The sequence below is a fragment of the Tauraco erythrolophus genome, chromosome 17, assembly GCF_009769465.1.
Source record: "Tauraco erythrolophus isolate bTauEry1 chromosome 17, bTauEry1.pri, whole genome shotgun sequence".
Classification (NCBI taxonomy): domain Eukaryota; kingdom Metazoa; phylum Chordata; class Aves; order Musophagiformes; family Musophagidae; genus Tauraco; species Tauraco erythrolophus.
The window spans coordinates 14,628,684-14,655,947 of NC_141481.1; the positions used below are offsets into that span (position 1 = coordinate 14,628,684).

At 42.4% G+C, this 27,264-nt stretch overlaps 1 protein-coding gene across 6 annotated transcripts in view; it reads left to right on the forward strand.

Annotated features, from left to right (window-relative positions):
* Nucleotides 1-3,407: 3,407 nt before the first annotated feature.
* Nucleotides 3,408-27,264, forward strand: part of RBBP6 (RB binding protein 6, ubiquitin ligase) — a 30,150-nt gene continuing 6,293 nt past the window's right edge. Inside the window, exons 1-16 of one of the 6 annotated variants that reach the window (XM_086622599.1) lie at nucleotides 3,408-3,596; nucleotides 10,577-10,676; nucleotides 12,397-12,435; nucleotides 13,096-13,132; nucleotides 17,941-17,985; nucleotides 20,391-20,479; nucleotides 20,600-20,696; nucleotides 21,518-21,657; nucleotides 22,555-22,727; nucleotides 23,450-23,553; nucleotides 23,996-24,351; nucleotides 24,802-24,895; nucleotides 24,976-25,054; nucleotides 25,148-25,205; nucleotides 26,237-26,599; nucleotides 26,947-27,048. In XM_086622599.1, the coding sequence (XP_086478725.1) occupies nucleotides 3,431-3,596; nucleotides 10,577-10,676; nucleotides 12,397-12,435; nucleotides 13,096-13,132; nucleotides 17,941-17,985; nucleotides 20,391-20,479; nucleotides 20,600-20,696; nucleotides 21,518-21,657; nucleotides 22,555-22,727; nucleotides 23,450-23,553; nucleotides 23,996-24,351; nucleotides 24,802-24,895; nucleotides 24,976-25,054; nucleotides 25,148-25,205; nucleotides 26,237-26,599; nucleotides 26,947-27,048 (2,042 nt within the window). In that variant the 5' untranslated portion in view covers nucleotides 3,408-3,430. Of the gene's footprint in view, nucleotides 3,597-10,576; nucleotides 10,677-12,396; nucleotides 12,436-12,734; nucleotides 12,874-13,095; nucleotides 13,133-17,940; nucleotides 17,986-20,390; nucleotides 20,480-20,599; nucleotides 20,697-21,517; nucleotides 21,658-22,554; nucleotides 22,728-23,449; nucleotides 23,554-23,995; nucleotides 24,352-24,801; nucleotides 24,896-24,975; nucleotides 25,055-25,147; nucleotides 25,206-26,236; nucleotides 26,600-26,946; nucleotides 27,049-27,264 lie in introns of those variants that run through there. The other 5 variants (XM_086622603.1, XM_086622601.1, XM_086622600.1 and 2 more) reach the window with 5 other exon arrangements.

Genomic DNA, 27,264 nt, shown 5'->3' on the forward strand with positions numbered 1-27,264 from the left:
GAGGGTTGTTTTTTTTTTTTTTGCTTTTCGTGTTGTTCAGTGGTACGACAGGTACTTTGTGGACACTCAGGAACGATTCTGTCTCAGCCCTCAGTCCAAGCACTTGCGTGTTTCAGAATCAAAGCAGCGCAGACAGCGCGCAGCAAAAGGTGCTCCGTGCAGCGCGGCAGAACTGCACGTCAAAAAGCTGCTTCTAAATGAATAAAGTGGTAAATGAGATGAAGTTCCCTACACAGCTCCTAATAATCTGTAATGGTAAAACACTGAAACTACATTTTGAGGCAAATAGTTTCTCTTGATTGCTCTTTCTTAACTAATGTGTGAGTGTGACCCACAAAAGCGACAACAAAACTTGGGTAACTCAGATTTTAGGTTGTTTTGCAGAACTTAGAGAACAATTTACTGCTGAACGCATTTGAAAGCAAATGAGTTAAAAATTACAGAACTTAAAGCTACAAAAATAGACTTGGTGCCAACAGGTGTGCAGAGAACACCAAGCCTTAATGCTGCTCTTGTTCTTGAATGACTTTCAGAACGTAACGCAGCTTCCTCTGCAAGCCACGGGGTATTTCCTTGCCTCCCCAGGAGGTTCCCAATTTGTTTTTTAAAGTTATAAATGTGGGTAACTGAGAATACTTCCTTAGATGCTGCAACAGCAAGCTAATTGTTTGTTATGACATGAGCATTTCCGTTGAGTGTGGTAAACATCGTTTAACAGGCACGTCAAGCCTTTTGTGTAACGATTTGTCTCGGCACAGGTACGGCAGCGTTCCCAGGCAGTTGGGATCTGGTCACACATCCTCCTCTCGGTGCAGCCGTCTGGCTCTGCTCTCACCACCCTCCTGCCAGAGGCTACTCCTCTGATCTCCCAGCTCGGCTGCTCGTGGAGCATCCCTTATCCTGCTTGAGTCCAAACGAGACATTTTAGCTCAAACAGTCCAAGCTGCAGATCATCACCAGGTCGGGTCGTTTTGGCTGAAATGCTTGCGGGAGCAACCAAGCAGGTTCTGGTGGACTCTGGAGGGGGATTAACCTTGGGCAGAGCAGGGCTGGGCAGTGCAGTGAAGAGCTGGGAGGTGTAAAGCCATCGGCCACCTCGGATACGTGACCTCCTGGCTGTGAGCAGACCCTGAGGCTCCATCAGCCATGGCTTTCCTCTTAGGACACCGAACAGCAGATGGAAAGGGCTGGGACTGCACGATGCAATGTGCTGACCTGGTGCAAACTGCTGACACAAATTTGTTCTGAAGTTTTTTGAAGAGGTCAGTTTGTCCCAGCAGACCTTATCCAGATCTGGATGAACCAGCACGGCTTGGCCGGGCCCACGTCTGATTCGGAACAAATTTTTAGGGCAGGTGATCCACGGTACACAGATCTGGTCCTTATGTGGAAGCTGGTTTAAAAAACAGTAATTGGGGTACGCTGATGTTCTCTAATTATTGAAAACTAAACCAAAACAATCTACTCTCCCCTCTCTAATGGAGACAAGCTGTTTTACACCGGCCCGCTGTAGTTGGGAGACTCCATACACCTGACAGTCCCCCTGCTTGTGCAGATCCTTTTGCCCCTGGAGTAGATGAAATCCCTAAATGTTGGTTGTAGGGTTCAGATATCCGAAGTCTCCTAGACTAAAATTTTAGATGTAAAGTGTTTTTTCCAATCCTGTTAGTCTTTGCTATTCTTACTTTAAAAACATGCTTGTCTTTGGATTGATTTGTTTGCGATAGAGCCGTGCCAGCCGATGTCCAGGAGGTTTTCTCTGTAAAAACGTGCAGCCAGAGGATTAGAAAATAAAGATTTTTAAAGCGGAAGACCGTACTTTCTAAGCTTGAATAAATGGGTTGGACGTGCAACCAGTACGTAACTTTAAACAGTTGGAGGTTTAATCGTGACATTAATAAAAACATGAAATCCTCAAGAAGGTGACTCACATTAATTGTATAATTTAATTTTCTGCAGTATATTAGTGGGGAAATAACCAGTAAAGGGAAAATGAGGATTCATACAGAGATGTGCACGGTATAAATTACTTGATCTTGTAAAAAACTTAGATGCCTGGAAAGAAAATAAAGCGTGCATCATAGCTTCATGGAAATAACAAACAGCTCCTTTACTAAAAAGCGATAATCTGCATAATGAAACATTAATAGATACTTCAAGTTGCAATCATTGCCTGCATAATGACAAGTATGAGATGATAATGATTTTTCTGTCCTCATGCGGTTTATTTTGCTGTTTACACACGGCATTTAATTTCCTTATTTCTGCTCCTCAAGTTGTTCCCTGTTCTAATTAATTTTTTTCCGTTTCTCGTCCAGACTAACCATCCTTCCCTTTGGGAAAGAGAAGATACCCAGTTCGTTCGAAATCTGCCCTTATCTGTTTCTCAGTCTCCCTGTGGGACACGTCGGTGACACCGGGGTGACGCTGGGCTGTCAGTGGTGTAACTGGTTTGGAAATCGGGCTCTGGTTTGGGGCACGTTTCGAGGTGCGCACACACAGACACCACAGCACCACTTTCTCCCGGCGTTCTTGCCGTCTGCGCCCCGTTCGCCAGCGCCGACCCGCTCCCGAGACCCGCCGGGTGCCCCTCCCGCCCAGGGGCCGTTCGCTCCCGGGGCGGCGGGACCGCTGCCCCGACCGGGCACCGGCAGCGGGGGCTTCACCGCACGCCGCTCTGCTGCGGCCCCTTCTAAGCAGAATGGGGAACCGAGCGACGTGCTGGGTCATTCCTTCGCTCCTGCGGGAACCGGGGAAACGCCGGTGGTTCCGGGACAGGCCCCGGGCGCGGCCACCCCGCGGGGCGGCCCCCGCCGGGGCGGAGAAGGCGGGGCCGCCGCGCCCACGTGACGCGGGCCCTGTGCCGTAATGCGCCGGGTCACGTGAGGCGCGGGGCGGGGTGGGCGCGGTTGCGCCTGCGCGGTGAGGCGCTCGCGGCGGCCCGTGCGGTTGGCGGCCGGGAAACCCCTCGGCGGAGGGCTGAGGCGGGGGCGGCCGAGCCGCCATAGCGAGCGCTGGGGCCTGGGCCGGCTGCGTGTGCGACAGGGCGCGGAGGCCGAGCCGGGGCCGCTCCCCGTCGTCCGCCCGCCTGGAGTGTGAGGAGGAGCCGGGCGGGCGCCGCCGCGGCCCAGCTCGATCGCCGCGGGCCGGAGTCGTTGCGGGGGCGGGGGCCGGGGCCTGGCAGCGCCGCCGCGATGGATTCCTGAGGCCTCCGCCGGCCGAGCGTGCCCGAGGCCGCGGGGCCTGGCTATGGCGGAGCGCCGCGGCCTCTGAGCGCCGCCGGCCTGCCCGAGCTCAGCCCCGCCGCCCGCCCCGGCCCCCTCGGTGGGTCCTTCCCCGCACCGCCGCGGCCCCTAACGCGGCGCAGAGGCTGCGGCGCCGCCCGCCGCGGTAGACGCGGGCGCGGAGCGGGCACCGCCTGGCCCCGACCATGTCGTGCGTCCATTACAAGTTCTCCTCCAAGCTCAACTATGACACGGTCACCTTCGACGGGCTCCACATCTCCCTGTGTGACCTCAAGCGGCAGATCATGGGCCGCGAGAAGCTGAAGGCGGCCGACTGCGACCTGCAGATCACCAACGCGCAGACCAAAGAAGGTGCGTGGGGGCGGCGGCGCGGGGCCTCGGGGGCTGGCGGCGCCGCGCCGCGGCCTGCCCTTTGTGGCTCGGCCCCGCGTAGCGTGAGTCAGCCCGGGGCGCGTCCCGCCGGCGTGCGGGGGGACCGGGAGGGCGAGCGGTGCCGCGGATTGAGCGGGGTGGGAAGCGGTGATGCGGTTCGGCCACGATCGGTAGCCGTGACGTGGGGGCCTGCTAGAACCGTTCTTTTGTAGTCGCCGTTCTGACAACCGCCTTCGGATCCGTGTGTCAGTCGCGGAGCTGGGCGTAGAGGAATACGAGGTTGATGTGCGGCATCTAGTGCTTACAAAAGTTTGGGTTTCCTGGAATTCTTCTAGGTAGGAAGGTGTGGGAGGATATTATTTTAAATGACAAACTTGCCAGATTTATTCGAAATCTGGTCGAGAAATCTGAAAGTGATAGAAATAAACCAGATGGCCAATTTGAAGAAAAAAGTGGGTTTGATGACTCAATTTTTGCTCTAACTTCTTTTACCCTACTTCGTTGGAAAACTGGTTTTGTGCCCGTCACAGAAACTGCTCACTAGCAACGTTTTGGACAAGAGCGTATCTTTGAGTTAGAATTTATGCAGACCCTTTAACACCGTCTTGTAGATAGAGAGTGTTCTCTATCTAAATGATACTTTGGAATTTCTTGTTAATAGAACTTCTTTTCTACACCAAAGAGACTATCAATCAGATGCTGTTGAGCATCATTTCATCATTCATTTCTAACTTTTTTTTCTGGTACTGTGTGTTAACTGTATCAGGGCAGTGCTGGACTCTTATGGCAAAACGTTTATGGTGAATATATGTAAGAAATGTTCGTGGAGAAGTCATAATTTTTTTTAAATCTAATAAATGGTGCTTGATTCTCAGAGGTGATAACGGTATCCTATTACTTAGCATGGTATTTCATTTTGGTAATCTGCCATCTTGATAAGATTGAATGTGATTAAAGACTTTGGAATGTGACTTTTCAGAAATAAAGAGAATTGTGAAGTGTTTTTATTCCTTAAAGGTTAATTATTTTTTTTCCTGCAGTACTGTGACACTCATATAAGTGTCTTTAAAATATGTACTAGTGTGTTTTTTCCCCTCTTCTTGTTTCATGTATGAAAACTTAAACAGAATAATACATATGCTGCGGTAACCGTAACGTCAGCCCAAGCCTTTTAAGTGGTTGGACCTAAAGCTCGCTGTTTATCTGCAGATATTTAAACTATTTTCAGGAGAACATACCGGTTTTACGAAGTGTGTTGCTCTGTTTTCGTACATGATCAGAACCCAGTGAAGAAAAAGTACCTCCTTCGCCAGGTTCTGTAAAACGTGGTGTTGCCTAAACGTGACGTTAAAGGAGGAATGTGTTTGGAACTTTAAAGAGCATCACTCCTGTTTAAGAGTGACAAGGTCCTGCTCTAGGTAGATTGTGTTGCACTTTGACCTTTGTAAAACCAGTATGGAGCTTTAAATTATGTGCTAATGACACAGGTGCTTACCGAAGTTTTTGTAAGGGTGTTTTCCCTGTGATAACGTGAAAATACCCCAGTTGTTTTCAGAGCAAAGCTAGAGAATGCTTTTCAGTGCAACATGTATGTATGCCAAATTTTTGGTGTGTGTTCATGACTGTAAGTTTCAGTTTTTGTTAGTCAGATGTAGATACTTACACTTGCTTTCAGAAGATAAAGTAAAAAACTAGACTGGAATATTTTGCCTCAGTGGGATGTTTGGAATTCCTACGTGTGGACATAAAGGATTGTTTTTTTTAGAACTTTGTGCAGGAGTCCTGCCTGAATGTTAAAATGATCTTGGAAAGGACAAAGTGAACTTTGAGTGAAGGTGGCCTACTCGTTCAGATTTTTCCAAGTACTTCAGCCTTTTGCAGTTCAGTAGCTGTTACTTTTAATAATGGAAATCTAGTGATAGAAGCAATGCTGATGTAAACTACAAGTAACCAGGATTTTAAATATCGGGGGGGGGGGCTGGGAGTGATATAACGGCCTCTTTAAGATGCTGGAAAGGCAAAATGGGTGGTTCAGACCTGTTTTAAAAGGCAGGAGTTATCCTCTTCTGTGCTTAGAGACATGTTCTATGAAGGCAGAATTCCCTTCAAAAAGCCTATACTCAAGAAGGATGCGTTTAAACTTGCATCCTTTTAATTTGGTCTGAATTTCTTGACCCATCTTTTGTAATAGATGTTCTCACAACATCACGGAAGAACTGCAAGCTCCAAACTCAGGTTTTTTGAGTACTCTTTTCTACCCTGTAGCATCCTGACTTGAATGCTGTTGTGCTTATCTGGCAAAATACAAAAAATAGAAACCCAAGAGTGGGACTCTGAATTGGTCATAGATGAATAGTTTAAAAGAAGAATATTAATTTTGTGAGACTGTCTGTTGAACTCGGGACTTGCTTGAGTTCAGTGTTGCAGCGTGGACTCGACAGTTTGAGTAATGTCACGATGTGATGTCTTCAGAACAGACTCCCGCTAACTCTGAGTGAAATCCCTGAGCCTGGCAGCCGGTGTCTGCCTGCTGGATTGTCTCCAACGCTGTGCAAACGCAGCCGTTTTAGAGAAGGCATTGAAGCAACTTTTAAACATTGCCCTTCGCTCTGACGTTTTGTCTTGCAGTGTTAGTGTGGGGGATTTCTTTGATGACACCTCAGAGGGCAGTTCTTGGGCTGCCGTGCCGTGTTATTGTGTGGAGCTTTTGGAAAGGCTATGGAGTTCCTTGTTTTCCTGGTTGAGCTGAGAGTAAGTCATGTACTCGTTCAAAACCCGCGATGTTCTGGTGGGGCTCCTTCAGCTGCTTTGACCCTGCTGCCTGCAGGTTCGGGACCCATCGACTGGCTCAGTGTCCCCTGGCCAGGTGCTCAGGGCAGGCTCCGTTCGGTTTGGTACCACGTGGTCTCCAGCATTGCTTTCTCTTTCCCAGTCACACTCTGAAGCGGTAAGCAGCACCAATAAGGCATTAAGTCATCGGGCAGTCTGTATGATCAGATTAACGACCGAAAGTCTGTTAGATTCTATTGACTTACCCTTTCAGAGCAATGGAGGTGCTCTTCTGCAGCACAGTGCAGTACAATAATCATGCAGACAAAAGCTCCGTGAACCATTTGGTCTACTGAACTAGCTGATTCAAGAAATTACCATATAGCAGTTGTGGATGAGATCGTTGACACCTGTTTTGGTGAAATTGAAAATCCAGAAATAGCAGTCCAGTCTGTTAATCAGGATGTTTTGAGGCAGTGCTTTTTGCCAGCTGTGTAGACGATTTGTTTGTGGCAAAGTGTGCAAGTGGTGCTAAAAAAATCACCTAATGAAAAAGTGTATTTTTAAGCACTAGAGAGAACGTGTTCTTAGGAGTTGTTTAGTGACAGTCTGACGTGTTAGTGGTCTTTGTCATCGCTTACTCTGCAAGTCCTTCCCCCAGTAGCATAGTAGCTGGTTAGCAGGGCACCTACGCCTAAGAAAGGCTTTCCCTTGTAGTTGCACATTTAGGCTTGCCTTCCAGCTCGTGTTCTGGTGAGGGTCTGCACTGTGTCTGCCTGAAAATACTTCTCTGGGTGGTGCTCAGAGAGGTGCCTCCGCAATGCTGTCACACTCAAAATGGCCGATTAAAGCAGGCCATAAAATAAAGTAGGAACTATTTTCATGTAACTTGCTTATAGCATACATGTGACACAAGTTATTAAAACTAGCAGATTTTCAGAATTGTAGATTAATTTAAACATGGGATTTTTAAATTGTTCATTAACTGTAAAGCAGTATGACTTTGGGGCATAACTTGATCCATTTATATTTTTTTGCGGGAAGAAGATTGTGGACACTGATGTCATTGTTGATTTAAGATTTCTAAGTCAGTGTGAGGCAGCAGCCAAAGTAGCTCTTGTTTAACTCGCCTGCCTCCATTCTTTCCTCGAAATACTTAATTCCCTTGACTCTTCCAAGCATACTGTTTTCTTGTGGAATAGATAGTAACTTTTAGACTGTTAGGTCTCTTCTGCTCTTGGTGTTAATTTAAGCATCCAAATCTTCCTTTGCTTTTAAAAGCTTTCTGAGGTAATTGAATCCTTATTTTTATATGTCAGGTCAGATTGACAAAGGCCCAGTAGCCACTTACTGGCCAGTACTGGCAGTAAAACAAGTTTTGTGCTTTAAGGGAGTAGGAATCAACAACCTTGTGACTTCCAGCTTTGTTGAACACTTCTATTGGACAAGTGTGAAAAGTAGCCTTGTTAAGCATGATGTCACGGCTCACTTTGCAGATGTTGAGTCACGTGGTGAGGCAGAATGACACTGCTTTGCAGGTCCTGGCAGATGCCAAGTCTCCACTGCTTGCGGGGAACTGTGGTAGGAGATGCCAATTTAGTCTGAGAGCTGTTAGACTAAGCTGGCATCTATTGAATTTAAATCGAGCAAACAAAAATTTCCAGGGACTTCAGGAATAGTGCTCCAGCTTTAGTCCTTTCCTATTTAAAAAAAAAAAAAGATAACTTTTTGGTCTACATTGTTTGACTTCATCTTTAATTAAATTTCATCACCAGAATGAACTCACTTAATTGAGGTGAAGGAAAATGAAATGCATTAAAGCCAACTGATAGCAATCTCTTCACAGAACTAACTTAGCAATGTGCTCTGCTGTATGTAAACACTTTTCTGCAAATTCTCTTGATGCCGTGACCAAGCTGGTGGGACACTTCAAGGGCCAGATACAAATATGTGCCGTGAAGAGTGTCCTGTACAAATGAAGCCTTTACTTCATGAAGCTATTGTCACTCCCCTGTTGATCCCTTTAAATGCATACCAGTTGACTTTTCAGGTGAATTCACTTTATATCAGTCTGTTATTAGCTGGCTGGAGCTCCCGTCACAGAGAGCAAATGTATGTTTGTGTATACATGCAGGGATGGGCTGTTCAGAAGGCAGATGTCAATGCTTCTCTTCTAATAGTCAATGAATTGTCACGAAGTACCAAAAGAGGACTTAGCTTTTTGCATCATATACGTGCTGTTTGTGTTCAAATTGACCGTTGCAGGCTTGTGTAATTTGTGGATAAATGCGCTAGTTTCTGTCTCCATATATACAGAATCTTTCGAGGAGAGGTGCTGCCACTTCTAATCTGCTGCAGAACTACTGCAGTCCTCAGTTTAGCACAGGTGTAGCAAAATCGTCCTGCCTTTTTGTGGAGCTGCTTGTTGCTCATCCTGTGTCTCTGAAACCTCAATCCAGATTGATCCAGACCAGAAAGAATACTCTGTATGACTCTGTTCAGCAGGTAGAAAGGGCTGTTTTGGGCTTCTGGAACTGCAGCTGGCATCATCTCCCCATTTGTCTGGGTCTCAGTATTGTTGGAGCTCCTTCTCCATCCACAGCTCCCAGTGCAGCCCTTTCTTGACAGGTGGCTGTGTAATGGTGAGGTTTTCCTTTTGAGAAGAGCTCTAGGGGTTGGTTTCAGGATATGACTTCTGTAGAAGCTTCTGTTTTCATCATTAGTAGTCCTTTCTCCTACAATTTTAAACTGCTCGGAACTCCAGAGGAAACTTGCTATTCAGTTCCCTTGAGGGGGAGATAAGGAATTAGTTTCAGCTAAATGATTTCTCAGTTTTCTGAAGAAACATTGTTGTTTGGAAAGAGAATTAACATTTTCGTTTCATGGTTGAAATAATGTCTTCTGGTAGGCGTGTTTTGGTCTGAGAGGTTCCTGCGCTTAGGAATAACATACTGAAAAATGGAGCATAAATTGTGAAATATTCCTATCATATGTGTGATCACTGAACAAAACCACCGTGACAGAGCTTGACTAGATATAGAGCATCTTTGGTTTTCAGACCATCCTTCTGATTTGGTCTGCAAAGGTAAGAGCTTTTATTATTTAAAACTGTAGGCAGATTGCAGGGAATGACTGCTGATAGTGCTTTAAAGTACTTAATTGTATTCAACTTGTGTAAGCACAATAGAAAAACCGTTCTCATGGAGAGACATTGGGGTTTTAAGCTTCCTCAGTGCAAGTGTCTCAGTTGTTTTTTTTTTGTTTGGGCCTTATGTAAAGGGGTCAGAAAGCTTTCATCCTCTTCAGGAGACTAGCACGATGTAAGCCAAGGCAAAGCATGGGCAGCTTCAGGCACACACTGCTTTTGAAAGGCTTTTCAAGACTGTCTCCGTAAGTAATTTTGTTTGAGTTTCTCTGCTCTGCAGAAACTGAAGCGAAAGAATTTGTCCCTTTCGTTAATTCAAACTAGGTGATTGGCTTAGGAGGGGAGATACCGCTTTAGTTGAGCCAGTTCTGCCCTACTTGTCCAAGTAAGCTCAAAAAAAGCCCAGAATTTCTGTGATCCAAATTCTAGCACTGCTAGTTTTGTTTCCATGTAAATGAAAAGCACTGAGCAGCTGAGAAGTGTGGTTGTTGGTGGATTAAGCTCCAAGAAATAGCCAGAGAGGGCCAGCTGGCTGCGGTGTTCTCAGTCTTGAGCACCAGCAGCGTAGGGGAATGTTTTTTCTGTCGTGAACAGCTGCGAAAGCAATGGTGCAGCTTGCATGCTTCAGCAAAGTGCCTGTTTTGTTGCAGGGCAAGCTAGTTGGACTTCAGAAGGTGGTTTGTGCAGGTGAGACTTGGCTGGGGTTTGGTTTTCTCCAAAGAGCTCTCGGATTTGTAGCCTAACAGAAGCAAAAGCAACTTAAGCTGGATCAGGAAAGGACCCTGTGCATTAGCAGACTCTCCTTTAGTGACCTGTGAGACCACTTTGCTGTTGGCATTCAAACTATTTTAAAAAGGTAAAAAGAAAAAGATTTTGCTGCCTGTGTTGGATTATCAAACCCGAAGATTTCTCGAAATGTTGTTAGCGTGTTGAGGCAGTAAAAGCGTAATGTCGCATAGAAATTTTGGTTTTATACCTGTAAAGGGATTCTCAGAAGTGCTACATAATTACATATGGTTTTTTTCTGTATTTATGTTGTTTTCAGAATACACTGATGATAGTGCCCTGATTCCTAAGAACTCATCAGTAATTGTTAGAAGAATCCCAATTGGAGGAGTTAAAGCAACCAGCAAAACATACGTTATGTAAGTATCCACAGAACGCTGTCTTTTGTTAGGGGTCTCAGTGTGTTAAGTCTTTGTAAAGACAGATGCCATTGTAGTGTAAACTGATTTGTTCCCCTCTCAGAAGAGTTTGATTCTCAATGTTTGACTTTTTTATGCATTTGAGAGAGAGGGGGTGGGATATGGCAGGGATTCTTATGCCCCAAATCTGTTTTTTTTTTTCCGCATACTAGCCATAGAGGAAGGACCAAGGGTTGCCAGCTGGGCACCATGCAGACAAGAAGTTTCATTCATAAGTGGTTCCTATTCGGTTCCTAAAGACAATGTCCATTTCAGGCAAGAGAAAAAGAATTTCATCCTTAAGTGTATTCCCCTTTGTGCGAATACAATGCAGGAATAGTCAATCCGTTCCAAATTTGGAACTCAGTCAGCAGTTCAGCACATTACCACATGCTACTAGTAATCTTTCGAAGTCTGTTTTTACCTCTACCTGATGTCTGTGCTCCAGGCTTTAATTCTGTGTTCCGAAGACTTACGGAGGACAGAGAATTGGATGTATTGATTAAAATTGCAGATATTCAAATGCCACCCTGACTACAGGGTTATTGCTGTTGTACAGTCCAGTTCTGGATCAGCTACATGAGCATTATTTGAATGGTCGTGTTTTCCAGCCCTCCTAAAGATGTGCCTCTCCACCGCTGTTAGATACTCTTAGCCCGTGGTTTTGCCATGTCTTTCTAATGTTGGTTCTCAATAAACATAAGTAGACTGAGTTACAGTGTGTCTCGAACAAACAGTACAGCAGCATCCTGGTACCCATGAAGCATTTGCAAGTAAAGACTTGAATTTACGTGGCTCTGCGTGTGAACTGTAGGCATGTTACTGCAGTAGTTGTTGCAGGACTGTCAGGCACTAGCTGGTAATTCCGGACACCACAGCATTGTGCTTACAAACAGGCCGTGTCTGGGGGGTTAACTTAAATATGGGTGTTCAGTGCTGGCTTGTCAGCGCACCCTCCGTTTCTGCTTGGCTGGCACCCTCGTCTGGTGCTCTAATGCTGCCCTGAAATGAGAACATAGGTGGCATCCCAGATCAAATAAGTACCTGGATGCAGGGATAAGGAAAAAATGGCACTGCTGTCCTAGTGCTGAAAATTAACCAGGCAGATGAGCTTTCCGTTCCTTCAGCTGGGAACGTTGCAGAGACAACTGGTAGAGTGGTTAATGTTTGGGAATGATGAGCATACGCTGTAATGGTGGAGAGGCCTTCAGAAGTGCGGTACTTGCCTCGTAGTGTGTTCTCCAAGGTAAATGGAGGAGGAAACCAGAGTGTGGTTGGAGTCGGTGATCTTCAAGATCTCTTCCAACCTAAACGATTCTGTAATTCTATAAAGTTATTTCCTTGTACTGCCTCATCTTCCGGAGGTCCGTGGCTGTCGCTGCCAGCCCATGGTGGTCTAGCAGTGGCAGGAAGCACGAGCCTTTTGATTTGTACCCGAGTTCCACAGCAGCCTTCGAACTGCCTCTGCTCATGGGACACTGTGGATGGTGTAGGAACTGTTTGTTAACTATACCGGTGGTTGCATGTCCGATGCGTGACGAGTAGCATGCACGTACAGACCGATGAGTATGTGGAATCTCAGCAGGTTTTCAATGTAATAAATATTTCCTAAACTACTGTAGCGTTTTCAAGATTACCTTAAAGCAAATTCTGGCAATTAAGACCTTTTTTTTTGTCACAGGACTCCTAAATCGCACAAAATCCTAGAAACTTCTTTCAGGTGACATTTCTACTACTATTTTTAGTCAATATAGCATATGTAACGCATTTAGTGTTTTGGCATTTTCATGGCTAAATATAGTAGGTATATGAACACAGTGCTTGGGCTTCCACAAAGAAACACTATCCTAGAGACTATGCTGCTGACGTTTCTGTGTTATTCCCTTGTCAGATGTCTGATTTTTTTTTTTTTTTCCACTTAAGTAAATTTGCATTTTGAAGTGTCTAGACTGTCACTGTTCTTCCTTAGAAATTGAAGTCCTGTGTCTGGTGCCGAAGTGTAATACTAGGGGTGCACAGATTGGCGAAAGCTACCTTCACGTTCAGCTGGTTGGGCAGTTAAGAGCACAAAACTAATACAGACTTCCTGGTTTTGGTGCCTACGTAACAGAGGCAGCGTATCTGAGGACTTCCTCTTGCACTATTGTGCTCTGTATCTGTGAGTCTTAGACTGATTTGTGACAACATAGAAATGTGATTTTTGGGTTTTTTTTAGTTGCACTGAATGTACCAAGAGACAACAGTTTATGTATACAAATAAATTCCCACATTCACTAGACTCTGTGCTTCGATGTTCGGGTTTTATAATCTGTTTTCACTGCTTGATGTTAGGTACAAGTGCTTTATTTTAAATTCTGATCACTTTTATTTCTTCTTCTAGAAGTCGAACTGAGCCAGTGAGTGGAACATCAAAAGCAGTATGTAAAAACACAATCTCACACTTTTTTCTACACACTGCACTTAATTCTAAACAATGTAGCCTTTTATTAATTTTCCAGACATTAACTTAATATCTCCATAAAGCATAGTATATGTTGTAAATACAATGTATTTGATTCAGCATAGTAAAAACTGAGTAATGCCATCCTTTGCACAGTTCTAATGTGACTGTTGGTATTTGTGCCCAGTAATGCCTTGTATTTCATATTGAATATGCCAGAGTATTTCCTGTATGACTTTGTGTTGTACAGACACTGTACGATCGTTTCTAGATCACGTAGGTTCGAGGTTTGCACAGTTGAACGTGGTGCCGAGTTCTACATCTGTCTGTCTATAGCTAGTAATCTGTATGTTTGTATAGGTTGTTGTGTGCTTTTCGTTTCTTGCAATAAAAGTTGTTTGGAGTGTATTTTTTGCCATTTTCACATTGTATCACTTAGCTTTTGGTTTTCAATACTTTTTTTGCCTAATGGTTTTTGAAACTGTTATCAAAAACCACTGAGAAACCATTATTGTTAAACTGGGTACTGTTTCTTACTTTCGACTTGGGGGTTCGAACAAGCACCAAAACCCACATATCCCCTACGTTTGGAAGACAGTTCTGTGCAGCTAAATGATTCCTTTTTGTGTCCTTAAAGACTTGGGTATTTGTTCCTAAAACTGTATAATTGAACTGGTACTGTTTGGGCCCCTCTGACAACATAAATGTCTTTAACAGATTGCCGTGAATTTAAATATTGTTGCTACACAATGTGGTATTCTAAAGTTCTGCATATGATCTTTCAGCTTTATCTGATGAAGCAGTTTAGTTTAATAGTTTGTCTGCAAATGAAAATATCTCAATTCCAGTATACAAATTTTGGCACAAGGTTAGGACCTGGTGCATTTGTGGGTAAAATCCCTGTCATTTTTCCTAACTTGTGCCTGCAGTACATTTTTGGATCCGGGTGACTTCAGGGTTGGATGCTGCTTTAATTTCCAAAGGTTAAGCCTTTCTTTAGTATACCACCACTTTGAATTTACTTTTGGAAAAGAGGCAGCATTTTCCTTCAGGTTTGAAGACACTGTCTTTCTACTGCTAACATATAAACAAGTAACGCACCGAAATACTCGACTCGTCACGGTCGAGATCTTGATTTGCCACTCGGGTCGAATACTGTGTGTAACTACGCATTTCAAAACAGTCCTTACAGTATAAAAATAACTATTTGGTGTTTTTTTATTTTTCATCTTTATTTTAAGTATAACTGCTTTTTCTTCACTAGAATGGTGTGAGGCATTACACTAACCCTGGATCATTGGATCTGATCACTCGATGAGCTGTTAGGATAACTTAATCTAGAAATTCACGGACTCTGGATCTGTGTTCTGTGAAGAATGCAGCCTCTGATTCTCGTGGAATGGTTTACAATCCACTTAAAATTGAAAACTTTTTGTACATAGGTGTGAAAACACTGAGTCTAAATCTGACCGCCATAATTCTATCACCGATTGGTTTGAATTCCATTTTGGCAATGAATGCCTCTCATTGTGAGTTGGAGTCAGTTTAACTGGCCCAGTGACCCTAGTAGTTAATGTAATGCATTTATGTAAACCACGTTTATAGTATTGGATCTAATTCAGATGGGTTTTTATTTCTTGAAACAGTTATTTTTCTTTTTGTTTACTAGCATGTGTATAAACACAAATCACATGTTCATAAATAAAGTTAACATTCTTTTAGCCTCGTGTGTTCCCTGGCATGTCTGTATTACATTTCCAAGTAGCATCTTACCATAAGCTAACATAGATGTCTCAAAAAAAAAAAAAAGGGGGGGGAAATCCTGGAGTGGGAGGGGTAACTTAGTGTTAGTTAGAACTAATTAAAGTAAATGAAAGACAAAGCAAGAACATTGCCTTCTTGTTTGCTCTGACTGTATCTGATGTGGGTTGTAGGTAGGAGCCTTGCACCTCTCTGTGCAAGTCCTCTGTCCCTCACTGTAAAAGCAGAGCAGCTTCCAGTCCTTCCGTGTTGGAGGCACAATTAGCTTTATTCTTAAAGCTAACTCAGGTCTTGATCTGTGAGATCAAGAACAAATTCTGTGAGAATTTTTTTTAAATACATATATTTCTGTATGCATGTCAAAGCAGAACCTGGATCTTAGTGTGGTAGGAGTAAGTCACTGGAAAGCTTGCTGATTATGGTTGAACAGTAAAGCAGCAAAATCAAAACTAGTTAAGATCTTTTAAAAAGGATGCCCAAAAGCTTATACTTGGACTATTCTTTCATTGTCCTGCTCTTGTGTTAACTGTCGTTCTACACTTAGAAGTTCGTGCTGCTGTCCTAGTACAGGCAAAGCAAGACAGTGGAGCCTTTTGGTTTAGTACTGCTGTTTCAGGAATTGCGAGGATGGTTAGTTGGAATCTCTCCTTAGAGACTGCAGAAATGCGGAGTCCTGCTTGTTGGTTCAGCGCCGTCAGGCACAACTGTCGCCCTGTCTGGCTGAAGGTTTAGTGTAGGCAAGCTGTCGGGTTTTAGGGAACTGCTGCAATTTAAATGCAGCACTCCAGCGGCGAGATTAGCCCTTTCCTCCTGTTTTCTGTCCTCTTTCCCACTTGCTTTGTGGAAGTTTAGTCTTCTGCGTGAAATGGGAGTTAACGCTTTGGTAGCTGATTCTGGTTTGGGGGGGTTTGTCGTTTGTTTTTTTTTCCCCATCTCTCTGCAGTATTGCCTTAGGGTTGTACACAAGCTTCATGGAGATGTTGTTTCTACTGGACTGATTTGAGGGATTGACAGGAAATATTTCAGTAGGAATTGAAAGGAAAAAAGACAAGAACGTTGATCGTTGGAAGATGGCCATTGGGCAAACATACTAAACAGTACATTAATTATCTGTTTGCTGGTTTTGGTAACTGTTTAGTAGAACAGAGTGCTATAGCCTCCTTTAAGAAGTTAAGGCTATTGCCTGCAGGCCATATAATAACTGCTTCCCCCCCCCCCCCCAAAAAAAAAATCTAATTAATAGTTTATAGTTATGTTTCAGGCACTGGTTGATACTAGACTGTTTAATGCTGGGCTCCAAGAGAGAGCTTTCCTAAGTTCTTGTTTGCTTCTGAAAAAACACAAAGTTATAGTGGTTGTGCCTGCCGTGTGTGAGAACATAGGCCTCTTTTTCCACACGTAAAAAGGAGTGTCATAGGGAGCATGATGCTTCCAAATACTTCATTGGACTTCCTTTTTGACATGAGTAGGTACAAAGTGTTCTGAAAAGAAGGAAAGCTGAATCTTCTGGTAAGACTTCCAAGGGAAGGGTCTCTTTTCCAGATCTGGGAGTTCCTCTCCAAAGGTACATTTTTCAAGAATTTTTTTTGTTAGTAATACAGTAATGTTGTCTGTGTTTTCCTGAACATAGAGAGAAGGAATGATTAACTGGAGTGAGGAATCCTCTTCTGCATGTAGATTTTTATTTTTTTTCCCCCCGGAGTCTGCTAAAACTGCCCCTTTGAATTCTTCCACTACATTAGATTATAAAGGACAAAGACTTTTTCCAAGGAATGGTTTTAATCTCTCTCCTGATCAATTTAGTGACCTCCTGAGGAGGGCTGTTCAGTTTACATTGTGAAATTTTATTGCACGTTTTTGAACAACTGGAGACATAAGAAGCAGTGATTCCAGTGTCTTTCTGATAGTGTGTTACTAGTGTAAGCCCAACTGCTGCTTGTGGCGTAAAATAATTCAATGTACTGGAAAAGGAACTAGGGAGGAGTTACCCTTTTTACTTGTGGAAAAACTGCACATCAGGGTTAGTTCTTTCTAAACCCATCACTAACTGTGGCCTTGAGGACTTCACTCCTGCAGGCTCTTCTAGTAGGTAGCTGGAGGGAGGAGTGTGGTTGCACTGGAGAAAGAAGTTACAGGATTGTGCTCTGCATCCATGTTCTCATCATCAAGAGTATGCTTTACACTTTCTTGCTTTTATTCATTTAGTACTGGGCTGCTATTAAAAACTGCTTTTGGTCTGATAGCAAGGAAAATACTAAACTCTTATACTGCCCAAACTAATTTGGCTAGTATGGCCTGTGGTCTAATAAAAGACAAGAATTGAGTTTTCTTAATTTTTATAGGCTGCTCTGTCATCATGAACAGCTCTATTTAAATAATTGAAGCAGTTTTTTTCTAGACAGTGGTGGGTTACTTTCCTGGCTTGTGTTTTGGACTGGTGGTTTTATTTGGGTTTTGTGGGGTATGGCGAGTTTGGCATTTTTAAACGTATGGGGGGGGGCAGAGGTGGTATTTCAGGACTGACATGCCTGTGCTTTACTTGGACAGGCACCTAGTGTGTTCATAAAGTGTGCGTTTATAAATAATGGGATATTCACTGATCAACTTACAAACTACACTGGAAATAAGTTTCCTGTAGGTGATGCTTCCTTCTCAGATAAGCTTTATTTACTTATTTATTTTTAATCGTTTTTAGCCAAAAATTGGCAGCTTCCTTATCCCTTGAACTTCTGAGCAACTAGTTGTGAGCATTTGACAAGGGTCCCTCTCAGATATTCTGGAGCAGTAAGTTGGTCTCAGGCGGGTTGGGTTGTTTTCATTTCTTCTCATTAATCACGTAGACACTCTCTTAAGCTGTCGTAAGTTTGGAATCTGTTTTGAATAAATACAAATTACACTAGGCTGGAAATGCCTCTTTCGGTGACACTCAGAGGATGTAGTGCAGGCTTTCAGACTAAGTAGAGGTTAACTGTTGTTGTGTTTTGATTGTGGAACTTGAATATGTGTTTAATTTTTTGTGAACAGATTGATGACTCTTCTGCATCTATTTCTCTGGCCCAGCTTACTAAGGTATATATATATTCTTGTCAAATACTTAAAAATAAAAGTGTTTGCTTCATATTTTTAAACTTATACTGTGATCTATAGTTGGATAACTGTTGTAATTTGAACAAAACTTTAATTTAATTTTTATTAGTTTAAAGTATTTATTTTAACTTTAAAATGTTTATGTGTATATTTTGATACTATCCTGTAAAGAGTAGTTCCTAGTTTGGGAAGATAGAAGGGGAGTACCTTATCAGCCTCAACATAATGTTGCAGTATTACTCATCTTCAAGACACAAAGAAGAAGCACTTCAGAAGCTGTTTACCGTTTTTCATACGTTTCGTTAATTTTGCGTTGGAAACTAACACAATTTTTACAGAAGAATTTAATTGGCTGTAAGTTACGGACATTTCAGGGGGGTTTGCAACAGCCAAAATAGAAGCGTTTCTGTAACATGGACAATTGCATGGCTATTCCTGAATTTCTAGTCGTTACAGTTACAGATCAGTCTTGGAATGCTGCACGATTTCGTAGCTTGTAGTACATATACAGTGATCAGCACGACCTAATTTGTTTGAACGCAGACAGTGCAAGTTGTGTAAATGTTCCTAATTGTTTATAGGAATATACCAAGTGTTTGTGTGGCATATTAGCAGATGTGACCTTCGGGTACTGTTGTAATGCCATTTTTTGCGATGGAACTGCTTGCATTTTTTGCTCAAACGATGTGTAACTTTGTCTGGGAAAGCACTAGTGACTGCACTTTGTGAAATGGCGTAGTGCTGGCCAATTAAATTACTAGTCTTTAAAGTCACAAAGATTAGAGAAGGCAGGGTCTGATACAGAGCAGCTAGTTCTTCTGAAAATGAGGGCTGGAGTTCATTTCCTAGAAAGAGAAATCTCTTCCCGCTGGTAACTTCTTCCTCTTTCACTGCAGAAATCAAATTGTGTACATTTGGGGAAAAAAAAAAAATATATATATCTATTGGAAGGTAGCTACCAAAAGAAATTGGTCTCCATTAGTGCTGTCCCTAAACGACGTGTCCTTGGTTCTGTAAACTCTTGTGAAGTTTGACTCTAAAATGTGAAAAACTGTCCAAGTGGTGTACACATTTAAGCTTTCAAGAAAATTTTAATATTTCAGAAAAATACAAGAACATAACATAAAGCAGCTCAAAACTGTTACTTACTCTGACCTCTTTAGTGCAGACTGGCTTAACACGGAGGCTATGTGTTAACAGTTTTCTGGTTTATTATTACTATGTATTAAATGCCATATTTGAATTTTGGTCTATTCCTACTAATGTTTTGTGGGTTTTGGATATGTTTTGTAAACCGTTTGGGTTCAAACAAATTAGTCAAGTATCTGTAAAGTTTTCTGTAAATGTTAATGGAAATGATTTCATAGCTGTCGATCTGGATTGTGTTACTTCTGAGAAAAAAACTGTGTATGTGAAACAACCATTTAATAAAATGTTGAAACTAGTTGGTTGCTTTTGTGAATGAATGCATATAAAAACAAAAACGTGAGTGCTTGATCTGAATGATAGGTGCTTGAAGGTCCAAGTAATTTGTAGTCACTCCCTTAGACCCTGCTTGTATCTGGACTAGTGTGTAATAAAAACATTTTAACAAATACTACTTAAAAATAACCAGCTGGCTTCAATAATTTGAAGATCTAGTTCTGCATAAGGCTTATATTACAATTTGTATGTTAAAAGGACACAGTCGACTAGAAAAAAACTGCAGGTTTTACTTGCTGTAGTAAAATCACTTAATGTGAAGGAGTTAGTAGGGGGGAAACGTGCAGTTTGGACTGCCTACAGCCCATGATGGTCAAATTTCTATGGAAAAGAATCTTTCATCTTGCTGAGGGACTACAGAAAGCTTGATTCCTTGTAATGCTTCTGTGTCCGAAGCTGTATTTCAGCAAGCAAAACCAACTTCCCCAGCTCTTAAGTTGTGTGTCCTTTTAATGCTGCAAAATGTAAGTAATGATACTTGCATACGTATTTCTCAATTCAATGTACAGTGGATATCTTCTCCTTCAAATAGTCTGGAGCTTAAAAATCAGTTTGAAAATACTGGATAGTATTTTTTTTTTTCCTACACATAGCTTCAGTCCACTTTGAAGAAAATTGGATTGGTTACACAAGTCTTTCTGTAAGGTACAAACAGAGCCTAAGGTCTGGAGTGCCCAGGAGTGCTCTTTTCAAGTAGGTTGAGAGGCACATAAACATCATGTAATGGCGTAAGGACTCCCCAGAACATCTTCAGGACAACTCTGGTTTATATAAGCAGCTGTTTTCCTGCAACCTCAGCTAGCGCTGTGCTGCTCTTTACAGGATTGGATGAGTGGTGTTGTCTTTGGCTGTGTGGGCTTAAACGTGTTTCTAATGTGTGTGTCAAATAATTACCTGTTAAACAGACTGCCAATCTGGCTGAAGCCAATGCTTCCGAAGAAGATAAAATAAAAGCTATGATGACACAGTCTGGCCATGAATATGATCCAATCAAGTAAGTGTCGATAATGTCAAATCTCTTCTTTGAAGATTATAAAAAAAAAAAATGTATATGTTTGATTTAACAAGAGACACACATGCATACTTTTTTTTTTTTCCCCCAAAACCCTTCTAGTTACATGAAGAAACCCTTGGGGCCACCTCCACCATCATACACATGCTTTCGCTGCGGAAAACCTGGCCATTATATAAAGAACTGCCCAACAAATGGGGTAAGGTTGTGGGAGACTTCTGGTCTTGCTTAGTGTTAATTTTTTTTTTCCTCGGCAGCTACCTAACAAATACCAGAACGTTCGTAATTCAGAATTGTTTCTCTTGAAGTGAAATAGAGGGGTTATATGGCAGTGTTGCAAAGCCCTTCAAATTCAAGGAAGACCTGGAATTATAAATGTAAAATTTTCTTTTTTCTAGGTCGTAGACATTAAATATCTCTGTGAACTTTCATGCATTTTTTATATATTTTCAATATTATTGGAAATTTTTCTGGTCTTAACTCCTTCTAATGACAGTTCACAGTTTTCAGTATTTTGTGTAAACCCAAGATGTTTCAGTTGACCCCATCTGTTGAATGTTTGTGTGTTTCAATTACACGAGTCTCCGAGTGCTCATGCTGTTGAACGTTAGTTGCTGACTGTACATGACGAGGTAGGAATTCAGCCTTCCTCTGTCGGTGGTGAATACGAGTTTCCCCAGCGACCGCTTCGGAGCCCGAATTAAGCTCTCGCTCTGCGTTGTGCTGGGAACGAGGAGGAGCGGGTTTGTGTTGCTCCTCTGAGCGGGTGGTGAGCCAAGGGCTGTCTCACCCTTCAGGAACCTGAAGTTAAGCCAAAGAATGTTGACTGAGTTCAAAACACTGCTCGAGCCTTTAGAATGTCCTGACTATGTTTTAGGAAAACAGGTATTTCAGTCACGCAGCCCTTACACTAGGTAGAAGAGGAGGGTTAAAGGCTTTCCCTGCTTAAAGTAATCATTGAAGTGTCATTTTAAGTGTGGGTCTTAAGATGAGATCGGTCTGTATTTCTTTTCTTAACAGGACAAAAATTTTGAGTCTGTTCCCAGAATTAAAAAGAGCACAGGAATTCCAAGGAGTTTCATGATGGAGGTGAAAGACCCCAATACCAAGGGTGCTATGCTGACGAACACTGGGAAATACGCGATACCAACTATTGACGCGTAAGTGTGGAATTAGTGGGAGCGATGGAAAAGGGAACGAGAGAAACCCCCTGCGCAAATGCCCGCGTGGCAGTGCGGCCAGGCTGGCCGGCGGCTGTAGTTACGGGGGAGGAAGCACCGTCATGGTAGCCCAACCCTAAAATCTGTGATACTTTCTAATACTGAAATAGAGTGGTCCCACTGGTCACAGCCCTGGAAACTGGTTAAACTTGTGGCATGCTGAGAATCTGTATTTCTGTTTACAGTGGAGTCGTTCTCTTTGAAAGCTCGTTTTGCTTCTGTTTTCTGTTTCAAAGGCTTCTCGCAAAATTCAACAAATAGCTGTTGGACTGAGATTTCCTCCTCCTCTTGACTTTTATCAAATCTTATGTGTTAGACTGACGTTTTCCTGTTGCTGTAGACTAAGAAAATACTACTCTGTGCTGAGAACAGTGGCTGTTTTAAAATTTACTTGGTAGCACTTCTGTTTTTCTGTCACAGATCTCCTTTTGTAGAAGCTGTAACATAGACTTCTTTCACGTGTAAAATGTAATTATTTACAGACTAGCTTTATCCTGAGCCTGCAATTTAAATTTACCCTCTGGCAAAGGAGAGATGGGATTAATTTCATCTGATTTCTAGCTGTAAAAAAAAAAAAAACTTTTCTAATCTGAGCTAATTTCTTAGTTGATCCAGTGAATGGGAGAGTTCTGCAGAAGGAAAATTGTTCCCTCTTCCTTCTTCTAGTGTTGCGGCTGTGGGAAAGTGGTTTAAACTAAATGTCTGTGGTTTAGATGGCTGATGTGGAACAAGAAGAATTCCATCTATTATCTTACTTTGATAAAATCCAAAGCTTGGAAAAGTTTTCCTTTCCCCATCCTTAACTTTTTTGTTTTTCCTTCCCCACCCCACCTCCAGGGAAGCCTATGCTATAGGAAAGAAGGAAAAGCCTCCCTTTTTACCAGAGGAGCCATCGTCCTCCTCAGAAGAAGATGATCCTATTCCAGATGAGTTGTTATGTCTCATTTGTAAAGATATAATGACTGACGCAGTTGTTATTCCCTGCTGTGGAAACAGTTACTGTGATGAATGTAAGTATTACTTCTATGTTTGTTAATTCAAAACATCAAATCAGAAATACGAGATGATGAAATTACTGTTACCAGTGCTATTTAATGCTTAAGTGTACCCTGAATAGGAAAGGACTCGGAATTCTCATACAAAGGGGGGAAAAAAGGCAGAAAGTTTTTTTCCCCGTTTTATGTATCTAGTTAAATCTTCTTTACATGTGGAAGGATGCGTATGAGAAAAGTGTGTGCAGGTGATGGCAGTATTAGATATTGAATGCATTTAGTTTGCCTGCAGCCCTTTCTCCCATACAAAATTCCGTAGCCAGCTCTGGTGACTTACTGTGGTACGCAACAAATGGATAGTTTGGCATTCAATCCACATTCAGGAGAGCAGGTTAAAACCTTCAGAACTCAAACCTTCTGGTGCTTTTTGAGATGTGTTTTACTCATTCACCTTGAGGTTGATGACTTCTCACTGTACTAGCTAGTGGAAAAAAGACTAGCTGGGACATCAAGACACAGCTACTCTACATCTTCTAATGTTAACAGGAGTCAGAGATCAAAACTGCCTAGTTACTTGCTGCATGCTGGAAGTTCTTACACTAGAACATTTATAGCTTCGTGCTCTCAATTCAAGACCATATTCACCCATTAATTATATACATATTTTTGTAATTGATTAGAACCCAAAAATTTTCCTTGGTTTGGCAAAAAACTATTTCAATGATTCTAATTATTCACAGGTATTAGAACAGCATTACTGGAATCTGAGGAACATACCTGCCCAACGTGTCATCAAACGGATGTTTCTCCTGATGCTTTAATCGCCAACAAGTTCCTCCGCCAGGTAACGTGACTGCTTTCACATGATCAGTAAGAAAAGTCTATTTGTAAAAAGCTGAAAGGGAAGAAAATACTAATTTACATCCCCTTAAGCGAGACTAAATTGAATGAAGCAAAATTTACTTTTCAAAAACAGTATCTGCTGTTGCAGAAGCTTACCACTCTTTAGAGACAATGTGAGAAACTCAGGTCACACTTTGTTTGACACGATTGCCTCGCTTTCAAATCCAGTCTTAACACTGAAGTACTTTAAATACAGATACTCTGAGTTACCAGTCATTAATTTCAGTGTTTAATGGGATGCATTCTTATATCTGTATGTTGATTTATTTTAGGATTAATAGCATTTACAGGAATACACAAGTAATTTTACTCTGCGGAGGATTTTGTTCATACACCTTCTCAAGTTTCATATTACTATTTTGTAAATGTTTTTCTGCCTCTAGGCTGTGAACAACTTCAAAAATGAAACCGGCTACACAAAAAGACTCCGTAAGCAGATTCAGCAGCAACAGCAGCAGCAGCCGCCACCGCCACCACCTCCACCACCCCTGATGAGACAAACAATAACACGCAACCTGCAGCCTCTGCTCCGGCCAGCCATTTCCAGACAGCAGGATCCACTGATGATTCCATTAGCTTCTCTGGCTTCTCGGTCTGCTGCTGCTTTGTCATCACTGGGCCCTGGTCAGGCATCTGTGGCAGCTGGGCTGCCAGTAAATCCGTCTTCTGTCGTTGTCTCTGATCTCCCTCCAGCAGTGTCCCTGTCTCTCCGTGGTGAGAAGCCAGATGGACCTTTTCGGTAAGTAAATCTGAAGATTGACATGAGTATAAAAGACACAGAAATGCTGAAGTTAGTCTTCTTGAGCTTCTCCACTAGCGATTTATGTATCATTAGTGACAGTTCTGGATAATTGTGGAAGTTCTGGGTTTTGTTTTTACTTTGAATGAGGACACTTTGGTAGGTTGGAAATGTGCCTCATGCAAGAATTTCCTCCGAAGTGTTTCTTGTTGGGTTCCCTTATGGCTCATTCAGTACAGGTTTATCCTGAAAGAGGAACTTTTTTTTTCCCGGGAGCCCTTTGATTTTAAGTGGCTAGCGATTCCTAAAGTAACCATTTAGTTATCTCAGACCTTCGTGAGTGCATTAATTCCTCTTTAGTATTGAGGAAATAATATTTTCATGAGAAGTGTAAAAGCAGGATTATAGGTAAAATTGACCGGATGTTTTCACGTTGTTTTTTTGTCATAGTGATCCCGATGCTGTTCTACCTCCTGCTCTGGTGACTGCCGCTGAACTTTCTAAATCTTCTCCACTGTCAATCAGCAGTTTGTTGGAAGAGAAGGTAGATTTTATTTCTATATATGCAGTGATTCTTGTGTTGTAGTAGGGGTTATTTGCTAACTGTTTGCATTTATTCACAAGGGCTATCAAGTTCCTGTACTAAGACAGCCAGCGTTACCAAGTCTTCTGGGCCCTCAAGGACAATCAATACCCACAACTGGTGAGTAACTATAACTTTAGAATTTCTTTTGAAAAATGATGTTCAGATAAACTGAATGGGATTTTTTTCTTTTTCCTCTCCACACTCTAAAAGGTCATCCAATGAGAGCTGGTGCAATTCGCTCAGCAGGTGGCAGACCAGGCTGGGAACTGTAAGTATTGTGGAGAATGCAAGTGGTAATTAATTTTTAAATGGCTTAATTTGAATTAGCTTTAACAAAGGGGATCTGTGCTTGCAGTAAAATTATTTAAAATAAAACCTCAGTACATAATTGAAAAGAGGACTCTGAAAAATGAACGTTTTTTGAGGAAACCATAATTACATATAAAAATTAAATATAATTAAAAGATCAGATGGAAAGCAACCCTTTTGATTACTGGCTGAATAGTACTGAAGGAATTTGTTTCCCAATAGAAATCGGCCTCCAACATTCTTTCTTTAACAACTTAGTTGATACTGATTGAGCAAATGACTGGAAAAGTCAACGCTGTTATTTTATGACAATTTTGAATTTCTTCATTTTAGTCACCTCCAACAGCCAAGCTGGCTTCTCTCAGTTGGAGAGAGAGGAGTCCGTTTTATCTATTATTGCAGTGCCAAGTTAGTCCTTCCTTTTGGTATATGTTTGTCACAGATAGATTGTGAGGGTATGTTCTGTTTATAAAATCTTCAAAAGTAAATTAAAGCAAGAACCAGGATCCATCCCAGAGATTATCTAAAATCTCAAATTCAGTAAGCAAGAAAATAACAATTCAGGGACAAGAACAGACCAAATACATCATCACGAGGCAACAACATAGGAAGTGCATGTGGGAGAAGTTAAAAAGTTAGAGAGAAGATGAGTGAGTATCTGTGCAGTACTTTGAAGATCAGAAGTGTGATGTAGCAGGAGTGGCAGAGGAGCGGTGGGCACTCGGGAGATGCGAGTCTCTCTGAAGCATGGGCAGCTTCTGTCCATGGTCTGAGGAGAGAAGACTGAGGGAACTGTTGGGGGCGAGCATGTGGCAAGTATGACAATCAAGAAGTGAGTGTAGTCTCAGGTGAACAGAAATCAGGGAGAAAAACGCTTAAGTTGAGAACGAGAAGTGATCGCCACCATGCTCTTGCTTCGTTCGCTCTTCTCTTTAACATGAGGGCGGAGTGGAGCAAACAGTGACACGTGTTTTTGGGTTTCTTTTGAAGTGCGAATCGAGGACGCCCGCACGGTGAACGGGGCCAAAGGACTCAGGCCCCAACACTACCAGCATCAGCACCAGTCTTTGTGCCTGTGCCTCCACCTCCCCTGTATCCTCCACCACCCCACGCACTTCCTCTTCCTCCGGGGGTACCACCACCACAGTTTCCTCCGCAGTTTCCACCTGGTCAGCCTCCGTCTGCTGGGTACACTGTCCCCCCACCAGGATATCCCCCAGCTCCTGCAAACTTGTCATCAGCTTGGGTACCATCAGCAGTACCAACGGCCCATTCAAATACCATCCCAACGACACAGGCACCTCCTTTATCTAGGGAGGAGTTTTACCGAGAGCAGCGGAGGCTTAAAGAGGAGTAAGTATTTGACTGGGCGAAGTTGCCTTCGTTTTCATGGTTGTTATTTCGGTAGCAGTCACACTAAAGTGCATCTGACATAAGCCAAAATGAAGTAGTGTTTTTTCCCCATATACTTTTTCGTTGCAGATGGTAAACGTGCAAAACTAAACCAAGACAAATGTAATTCTAAAACTTTCCCTAAAACTTGTAGGAATTCTAAACTGTTTTTGCTTAAATAGGATGTTCACCTTTTGCATTTGCATGCAGTATACATTTTCTCATATTGGCCATGTTTTGTTTCTTGATGTCTTTTTGTAATAAAGGTCAAACTATAATTGTAATAAAGGTCAAACTTATTTTAACAGGGAAAAGAAAAAGTCCAAACTTGATGAGTTTACAAATGATTTTGCTAAGGAATTGATGGAATATAAAAAGATTCAAAAGGAGCGTAGGCGTTCGTTTTCCAGGTAACTGCTTTACATGTCCGTAATGGAGAAGCAGATTGTCTAGAAGAATCAGGAGGAGTTCCACTCCACCTTTCTATCGTTAGATGGATTTGATGATTCAAGGGATTCGCAGTGATAGGAATTTTATATGTAGGTTACTAGCTGAAATATGGCAGAGATAGTTAACTGATAGTTGTAATTTGGCAGCAGCAGTTAAGGAATAGATATCTTTTAGTA